The sequence below is a fragment of the Chrysochloris asiatica genome, unplaced genomic scaffold (genome assembly GCF_000296735.1).
Source record: "Chrysochloris asiatica unplaced genomic scaffold, ChrAsi1.0 scaffold00195, whole genome shotgun sequence".
Classification (NCBI taxonomy): Eukaryota; Metazoa; Chordata; class Mammalia; order Afrosoricida; family Chrysochloridae; genus Chrysochloris; species Chrysochloris asiatica.
In genome coordinates this window covers 5,799,992-5,808,858 of record NW_006408713.1, presented here as the reverse complement: position 1 = coordinate 5,808,858, position 8,867 = coordinate 5,799,992, and the positions used below count along the sequence as shown (strand labels likewise).

Below are 8,867 nucleotides of genomic sequence, written 5' to 3'. Positions count from 1 at the left end.
CCACACCACAGACACCCACACACCACAGACACCTACATCAGATGCCCACACCGCAGACACGCTCACACCAAAGACGCCCACACCAGACACCCACACACCAGACGCCCACATACCACAGACACCCACACACACAGACACACCCACACCACAGACACACCCCTACCAGACACCCACACACAGACACACCCAAACACAGACACACCCCCACATGGATACCGCCCTACACGGACACCCCCACTGCAGGTCTTACGTGTCTTTTGAAGGATTTCCGAATGTAGCCCTGCGCTGTTTTCTGTACTATAGCGTAGCGTCTGACACAATACACATTCTCTTGGGGCTTAATGACATTGGCAACCACTTCCACCAGCTTGTTGTGAGGAATGGTGTCATAAGCCCCCGTCACATCGACCTGCAAGACAAGACGAAGTACCTGTGAGCAGTTGCCTTACAGCATCTCACCTGTGCCCCTCTCCCCTCACGGCCACTGAGGGGTTGGCGGGCTCACAGAGCTTCAGAGAGTCCAGCTCCCTGCAGCAAACCCCATCTGAGCCCCACACCCTCCAGACTGAGGACTGAGAGAGAAGGAACCCATCTGTGTCCCTCTCTCTGAGCAGAGGATTGATGAACAGGGAACCAGCCTCCTGCCCCTCTCGGAACCACGAGCAGGCAGTATTTGCAAATCCTTCCCCTAATCAGCAGCACACTGCTGGAGTGGAATGGACGCCAGGCCCCACTTCTGAGCAACGCACCCTGACAGCAGGCAGGTGTATATGAAGTCACTACCACCCCAAGTGGCCATGCGGCTGTGAATCCAGGTGGGACCAGGTCAAAGTCCAAGTCACCCCATGCCCACCTACTCCGCTCTTGGGAATGCCTACATGCAAGGTCTGTTGTCATCAGCTGTCATTCAACCACCCCAACTCAAGGTGACCCCACACATGATGGAAGGAAACACAGGCCTTGATCGGCTGTGGAGCAGATTGTTGCGATCCATGGGGTCCTGAGTGGCTGACTTTCAGAAGGATATCACCAGGCCTTTCTTCCTACTTCATGTGGGTCAGAAGCTCTGTTCAACATCGTAGCAACATACAAGCCTCCACAGCAGACAAATGGGTGGTGGCTGTATATAAGTGCACTGGCTGGGATTGGAACCCAATTTCCAGCATGTTAGGCGAGAATTCTACCACTAAGCTGCCACTGCCCACACGCAACTGGAAGTCCTGGCTGTTAACTCAAAGACCGGAGGCCCAATAGGGGCCATATTATCACCAGGCGAAACACATGGCAGATCTCCCTGCCCAAACCAGTGATGTGACTTCACCAGGCAGCCACTCAGCAGACACCCCGGAAACGCCAGGGGAAGACTCACCTTGACAAAGTAGAGCTGGGACCCAGGGTCCCCGGCCCGCACCCGCTGCACGAAGGCCCGCCAGGCTTTGTACACATCATCAATCCCGAGCATGGAGGCTCCCAGCAGCCCTGGCCGCAGGGTCCGCTCATAATTGAGCACGCTGAACAGGGTCTTCATTTGCGAGGTGCAATGCTGAGCCTGAAGCCCGGAGGACCCAAAACAAGGAATGTAGTTCAGAACAGTGTCCCCAAAGCCCAGAAAGGGGCCCTCAGTTCAGACAGCCCCCATTAAGGACTGCAAGGGCAGGAAGACATTCTGAGGTTGCCTGAGGACCCCAACTCTTAGCCCTCTCCTTCTGCCTCCCCACAACCAGCTTTACCTCCAAACTCCAAAGATTCCAGAAATGCAGAGATCAAAACCACCCACCCAGTCTAATCTACCAGGCGCTCCTGGGTGCCATAGGACCCTCGAGTGATCCCAGGGAAATCTGTCAGAAAAAAACCCTACCAGTCCCACACAAGACCCTTGTCCTCCCCACTTGTCCCCAGGGCCTTCATAGTAGAGTCAAGAGTACATGCTGGCCCTCAAGGAGACCACACCCCGGTTCAGTTTCAAACCCTGAGTCCACCAGATCAGACCCAGCTCGCCCTCACCAGTCCCTGCACTTGGCTGTGGGTGTCACCAACCGTACCACCTCCCTCAGCAAGCAGTGACACTGAGGAAGGGTCGGAGCAGCCTGTGAGGCAGCGAGACTGAGGTCACAGACTCCCAGTCATGGGGACATGACCACAGAGGTCACCTGTGCTATGTCCCCAGCTCCCAAGTCTGCAGCGAGCAGTGCACTACAGCGGGGTCACCGAGAGACAGGGTACCAAGAGCTCACTAGTCTTCAATGGAGTCCCCGAGTACCGGGGTCATACGGCACACTGTTTCAACAGAATCCCAGGGCACAGGGGCAGAGGAGGCCAGGGTCCCAGAGCAGGGCCAACTTCTGACCGAGGTCCTCAGTGCCTGGTGGTATTGCCTGGGGAGCCTAGGAGCCACCCCTCACTGTCCTCCACCATTGCTGGGGCAACAGTGGGTCCATCCCGCGGCACCTCATCTGGATCACCCCCACCAGGAGGCCAAACCACCTTCTGTTTAAAAATCAGTCACCTTCTTTTCTCGGCGGAAGGTTCTGGCTCCTAGGACATAGTCCATGTTCACAATCGGCCGAAGGCCCTGGGGCTTGGGGACGAAGCGCAGTTTGGAGGCCAGGAGAGAGGGCTTGGCTTCCTGGCGTCGCCGGATGTCCGCTTCAGACAGTTCTCGCAAGCGCACTTTGTTGAAGTGTTGTCTGAAACACAGAGCATCTCTCTCAGCACGAGGCCCAGGTCGGAACACACAGCAGACAGATGGCCAGAACACACAGCAGACAGACAGTCGGAGAGCTGGGAAACATACCCACCAAGACCCTGGGGGACCACCCCCCCACAGGGAGCTCAGGGCAGTCAGAGACCCTGGGGGAGCCTCCCCCCACAGGCAGGGAGCCCAAGGCAATCACAAACCCTTCAGGGTGACACTATCTACAGAACCCAGGACCACCACAGACCCTCGGGGAGCCACTACCCACAGGGACCCTCAAGATTCCTGGAGACATTCTCTTCCATTTCCTTCAATAAATACAAAGACAAATAGCTAAGACTTTATCATCTAAGACCTCCAAATAAAACAAAACAACCAAACGCCTGCCTTCAAGTCAATTCTGACTCTTATCAACCCAAAGTGCTAGACTGAGAACTGAGCCATAGGGTTTTCTTGGCTGTCATCTTATGGGAGTAGATTCCCAGGCCATTTTCCATGCCACCATTCGGTGGGTCTGAACTGTCAATCTTTAGGTTAGTAGTCAAACACAAACCACGTGTGCTGGCTAGGAACCCCTTCTAATGACCTGAGTTCCACTTATTTTGTGTGAATTAAAGGAGAACTCGAAAGGAGCTCTGGTAGCATAGTGGTTACGAATCGGTCTGCGAACCACAAGGTCAGCAGTTCGAAACTACCAGCTGTTCCGTGGGAGAAATATGAGGCTTTCTGCTCCCGTAAAGATTTACAGCCTTAGAAACCCTGTACAGGGTCACTATGGGTCGGAACCGACTCCACGGCACATAACAACAACAAACAACAAAGGAGAACTCGAACCATATTTACAAGATTCAACAAAATGGAAGCAGAAAAAAATACGTGGTTTTCTGGGCCTGTTATTTCACTGTAATATAAACTACTTTGATTTCAGAGAAGATTGAGACCGGAGACCATCTATGCACATCTAATTTCATGGATAAGGAAATAACAGCTCAGTTGAGAGGGTTCAGTTCAGCCAGGACTCGACCTGGGGTCTCCTGGATCCCGGCACACAGCACTGCCCAGCCCCCACAAAACAGACGGGGTGCACTGGTCCACTGTGGGGTACAATTCAGTGCTCTGCTCCACAGACATTACGAAACACAGCCAACATTTCCTTTCTGCTCACGTTGAGCCCTGATTAGAAATACCTGATTCCAATGCTTTGCAATTGGTTCCAGACACTCTTCCGGAAAAAGAAAAGTTTGTTCTTCTGAAACATAGTCTCAGTAACATAGAAGAAGGCTCTGAGCAGCCCAACCACGTACGTGTCCATCAGCCAGAGCAGGAACTTGGTCAAGATCTCCTCTCTCAAACAATGCTCTGCAGCCGGAACAGCATGATCCCCTGAAACAAGACCACACTAGAAACCCAGTCCCACCCCAGGGTGCAGAGACCTCAGCCCTGGGTCAGAACTTACATTCTAAAGTACTTAGTTTGTGGAAGGCTGCAGTCTACATGAGAGCCTGAACTTTATTTTGAGTCTTGGAGTAAATTCAGGTTCCATCTGAGCTCTATTACTTCCCAAATGCTACGTTTAGACAAGATCAGGAGGGCCACTGCTTACAAAGAACCAGGAAACTTGCCTGGCCATGTCCTTAATGATGCACGGTAAGTAGCAGCATCCTAGCTAATTTAAGTTAAAAGTTGGGGTCCTGGTGACAATGATTCAGGTGGTCAAAGCGTCAGGACTGATCCTATGACCTTCTAATCGGCAATTATGGTCCTGTCCCCATTTCTGTAAGCCACCTTCAACAGTGATGAATCCATCTGCCACCAATCGTGATCTTGTGATGATTTCCTTGGTTTCCGATCGTGTATAATTAGCCCCATGGCACTGAGTCGGAAGACTCCCTTTGGCTTCTGTGCAAGCTATGGTTGGTTTCCCTCCTCTGGAATGACTGTCTTTGTTTTGTCATTATAAAAAAGTCTCCATGTAATGTATGAGGCTGGGATCTTTCTTCCCCTAGTATCCTTCCCTCAAGATCCACACTGTCCAGCACTATAGTCACTGGCCACTCAATATGTGTGGTTCCACCAGAGAAGTGCATGTCACCTACACATCCATCTCTGACATTCAGCATAGAAGGAGAAAGCATCATACTATAACACTTCCACTAATTCCACACTAAAATGAGGCTGCTGTTCATTTACTGGGTGTGGATTAACGTGGACTGCAAGGTTGGCTTGAGCCTCAAGGTCAGCTGTTCAAGTTCACTAGCCACTCCTCGGAAACCCTACTCAGGGTCGCTATGAGTCGGAACCAACTGAACAACTACAATAAAACCTATAAAAATCAGAACCTGTGCAAACCTGTGCCTGTCAGAGCAGGATTCTCCAACATTTCCCACTCATAGAGAACCAAAGAAAAATGGTCAACACTATGCCAGGTCAAAGGTGGAAAGCTTGCCAGACCCTGAAAAACAAGGCAGTCACAGCGAGTTTCAGATCTCACAGGTTCCACCTGAAATTCCTAGACGAATTTCCTTTTATTCTCACTTTCTAAATGTGGCTACTAGAAATTTCTAAGCACATCCCTGACTATTTCTATTGGGCACTGGTGGCCTGGTACAATACTTCTACTTTGTAAGTGGAATGGAGAAAGCCGAAACACAATATTACAGATGTAATGGCGTATTCCAAAAGACATGTTGAAGCCCTAACCCCTGTACCTGTAAGTGTGACCTCTTTAGAGAAACAGGATCTTTCTTTGGAACTGTTAGCAGTTAAGTCACTGGAAGGGGGTGGGTTCCAGTTCTAATCCTTTCTGAATGGTGCCCTTGTCAAACAAAGGAGTCCTGGGTGCACATCCTGACGTGAGTGCACCTGTTCACTTCTTCTCACTTGTGCACCTCCTCACCTCCTTCTCAACGCTCCTCACCTGGGTGCATCTCCTCACCTGTGTGCACCTCACCTTTCCTCACCTGGATGCATCTCCTCACCTGTATGCACCTCACCTCTCCTCACCTGGGTGCTTCTCCTCACCTGGGTGCTTCTCCTCACCTGGGTGCACCTCACCTCTCCTCACCTGGGTGCGTCTCCTCACTTGGGTGCACCTCACATCTCTTTACCTGAGTGCGTCTCCTCACCTGGGTACATCTCCTCACCTGAGTGTACCTCATGTCTCCCCACCTAGATGCACCTCACCTCTCCTCACCTGGGTGCGTCTCCTCGTTTGGGTGCATCTCCTTACTTGGGAGTACCTCACCCCTCCTCACCTGGGTGCCTCTCCTCACCTGAGTGTACCTAACGTCTCCTCACCTGTGTGCACCTCCTCACCTGGGCTCCGCCTCAGCCACTCACAGTCCTGCACTTTCATCTTCCACATCAGCTCCTGGAGCGAAAGCTTGGCGTGTTTCCCCAGGGAGACCAACTTCTTCACGTTCCTGAGGAAGCGGCACTTGTTGTGGCTGGAACCCCAGAGGCCCGCGGGCACCAGTCGGTGAAGGCAGGCCCTCACAAACATGTACACCTGCCAGGGGCTGCTGTGCTGGCGGAGCAGCTGGACCACATGCTGGCCAGCGTCCTGGTCCAGGGTCCCAATTCCTGCCCCTCGGGATCTCGCAGGAGTGGCAGTGGCAGAGCCCCGCCTTGGGCAGTGCATCCTCAGGAGCGCACCATAGGGGCACCGCGCATGGTTCCCCAGGAGCTCCTGGAACAAAGGACGCATCCGCCAGTAGCGCGGTGGCAGGCGCCGGGGTGGCGTCCTCCTCCCTGCCCGCGTGGTGCCCAGGAAGATGGTCTCCAGGAGACTGCGAGCCCCGTTCAGACTGGCCTGCAGGGAGCTGAGGGGAAAGGCTCTGGGCAACTGCTCCTTGTTCCCAGGGCAATAGAGGAAGCGCTTTGTCTCTACGTAGATCTGGGGTCGCCGTGATGGCAGTAACTTGATGGATGAGGGGCGGGGCCTATGCACCCCGGTCCTCACCGTGTTGGAAAGATGAGTTCCGGAAAGTTCACCCCACGAAGACATGACTTCTGCGGTGTTTCTCTGGCCAGATGTCATCGTGTGGGAATCGCTATCACTCTGCCCACATGTCCCACCCAGGGGGGCACAGGACGCCTTCTCTTCGACCCGAGACTGGGGTGTCTGCCCTGGCTTCAAGTCTGGGCCGCACCTAGGCCTCTTGGCCAATGGTTGCTGCTCGCCAGTACAGTCCGGACTTGGGTGACGCCGCCTGATGCCCCCTGCGGTTCTGCGCAGGGTCCCCCGGCCTGGCCCTGGACCGGGCTCCCACCCATCAGCAGCCCGCGCGCAGAGCTCGTAGAGCGGCGAGCCGCACACCTGGTAGGCACAACTGGGGGCCACCAGCAGGTAGAGCGCGCAGCGCGCCAGCAGGTGGCCCAGCACGTCGTCACCCAAGCGCTGCAACAACAGTCCCCAGGCACGGCTACCGCGCAGCGAGTCAGTGACCGTGTTGGGCAGGTAGCTGCGCACGCTGGTCGTGAAGGCTATGGGAGGCTCGCCACAGGCCTCGTCCAGCAGCGCGAAGCCAAAGGACAGCACGTTCCTGACGCCGCGCTCGCAGAGCCGCTGCAGGACCCGGGCCACCAACTCCTTCAGACAGGACACCTGAGAGAAGAGGAGGCCGCCTGAGCTGCAGTGTAGCGCCCGGCCCGCGTGGTTCCCCGACAGGACCCTGGGGCGTAGAAACCCACCCGCCCAGTTCCCCGTGGGCCCACCTGGCGGAAGGAAGGGGCGGCGGGAGGAGGTGGGGCACCCCAGGGCACGCACACCAAGCACTGGGCCACCAGCAGGCGGAAGGCCTCCGGGTCCCCGTCCCGTACCAGCCGCCGGCCCTCGGCCCCCAGGCGCCCCGCAAAGGTTGCCAGTGGCAGCACTTCGCGATAGCGGCTGCGCAATAGGGCACGTACGGCCCGGCAGCGGGGCGCGCGCAGCATCCCAGAGGGGGCTAGGGCGGGGGGGTGCCCCACGTGCTCCCATATCCCGGCGGCGGGACCCGACATAAAGGATCAAACCCGGCGCGCGCCGCAAAGGGGCGGGACTTGGGGCGGGGCGGGAGAACAGAGTCCGAGGGGAGGGGACGGGGAGGGGCGGAGTCCAAGAGGAGGAAGAGGAGCCTTCTGGGTCCGGCTCTGCGGAGGAAGGGCGCAGAGGCGGGGTTAGTGGAATGGAGGCGGGGTTCGTGGCATGGAGGTGGAGTCTAGGAAAAAGAAGGGTTCTATTCCCAGAGCTTCGCATCTGGGAGGTGGCTTGGGGCGCAGTGAAAGAACGGGGTTGTCTAGCGGAGAGGTGGCTGAATGACCGTACTCACCGCTGTTTGCGCCGAGGTGCCCACGAATATCTGGATGCTCCGGGTGGCCCGGGCCGCAACTTCCCATAGGGGGGGCCGCAACACCGGTCTCCAAGGCCGCTGACTGGGCCAGGGGTAGCAACGAGGGCCCCACTGGCAAGAGGGGTCCTGGCCCTGCGGCTAGCCGAGGGTGGGACAGGCTGGGGCTAGTGTCCTTGGGAAATTGGTGTGTTCTGCATCCGCTAGGGGAGAGGACCTTGTGAGTGGACCGAGCAGACAGCTGTGGGGTTCAGGTGGAGAGAGACCAGGAAGGAGCATTCCTGTCCACCAGCATCAGCGAATGTGACAACCATCTGCAAACGTCACAACCACGAGATCAACTCTGACTATGGGGTAGAGACGCCTTGACAGTCACATGGATGCTTCCAGAATGCTGTCTTGGTAGGGGGACTGGCTAGCCTTCCCCTCAGTGTGCAGTACTTTCTCAGGGGTTTCTGTCTCCTTGAGTCCTAGCCACGCTCACCCTTGGCCGTATTTCCTTAGGCTTCTTTTGAGAATTCCTGGTAGCGCAGTGATTAAGCACTCAGCTGCTAACAGAAAAATTGGTCATTGGAGGTCAGTCACTCCATGAGAAGAATATGTGGCAACCAGCTTCCTAAAGATAATTGCTGTTGTTAAGTGCCCTTGAGTCAGTTCCGACTCATAGTGACCCATAGAATCCTAGTGTGACACTATAGGATAGCACTGGACTGCTAACCATGCGATTGGTGGTTCATATCCACCAGCTGCTCTTTGGAAACCCTATACGTGGTCGCTATGAACCCATTCAGTGTCACTTAACAGCAACAACATGAATCAACAACAGCACAGGGTTTCTGAGAAGC

The 8,867-nt window shown here is 55.3% G+C and overlaps 1 protein-coding gene across 2 annotated transcripts in view; it reads right to left on the bottom strand.

Moving 5' to 3' along the window:
• The window catches only part of TERT (telomerase reverse transcriptase), a 45,202-nt gene extending 37,572 nt beyond the window's left edge, over positions 1-7,630 (bottom strand). For both annotated transcript variants that reach the window (XM_006872379.1, XM_006872380.1), the window contains exons 1-6: positions 7,412-7,630; positions 6,011-7,301; positions 3,883-4,078; positions 2,507-2,687; positions 1,370-1,549; positions 251-409 (exon numbers count right to left, since the gene is read on the bottom strand). In XM_006872379.1, the coding sequence (XP_006872441.1) occupies positions 251-409; positions 1,370-1,549; positions 2,507-2,687; positions 3,883-4,078; positions 6,011-7,301; positions 7,412-7,630 (2,226 nt within the window). The remainder of the gene's footprint in view (positions 1-250; positions 410-1,369; positions 1,550-2,506; positions 2,688-3,882; positions 4,079-6,010; positions 7,302-7,411) is intronic.
• Positions 7,631-8,867: the final 1,237 nt, after the last annotated feature.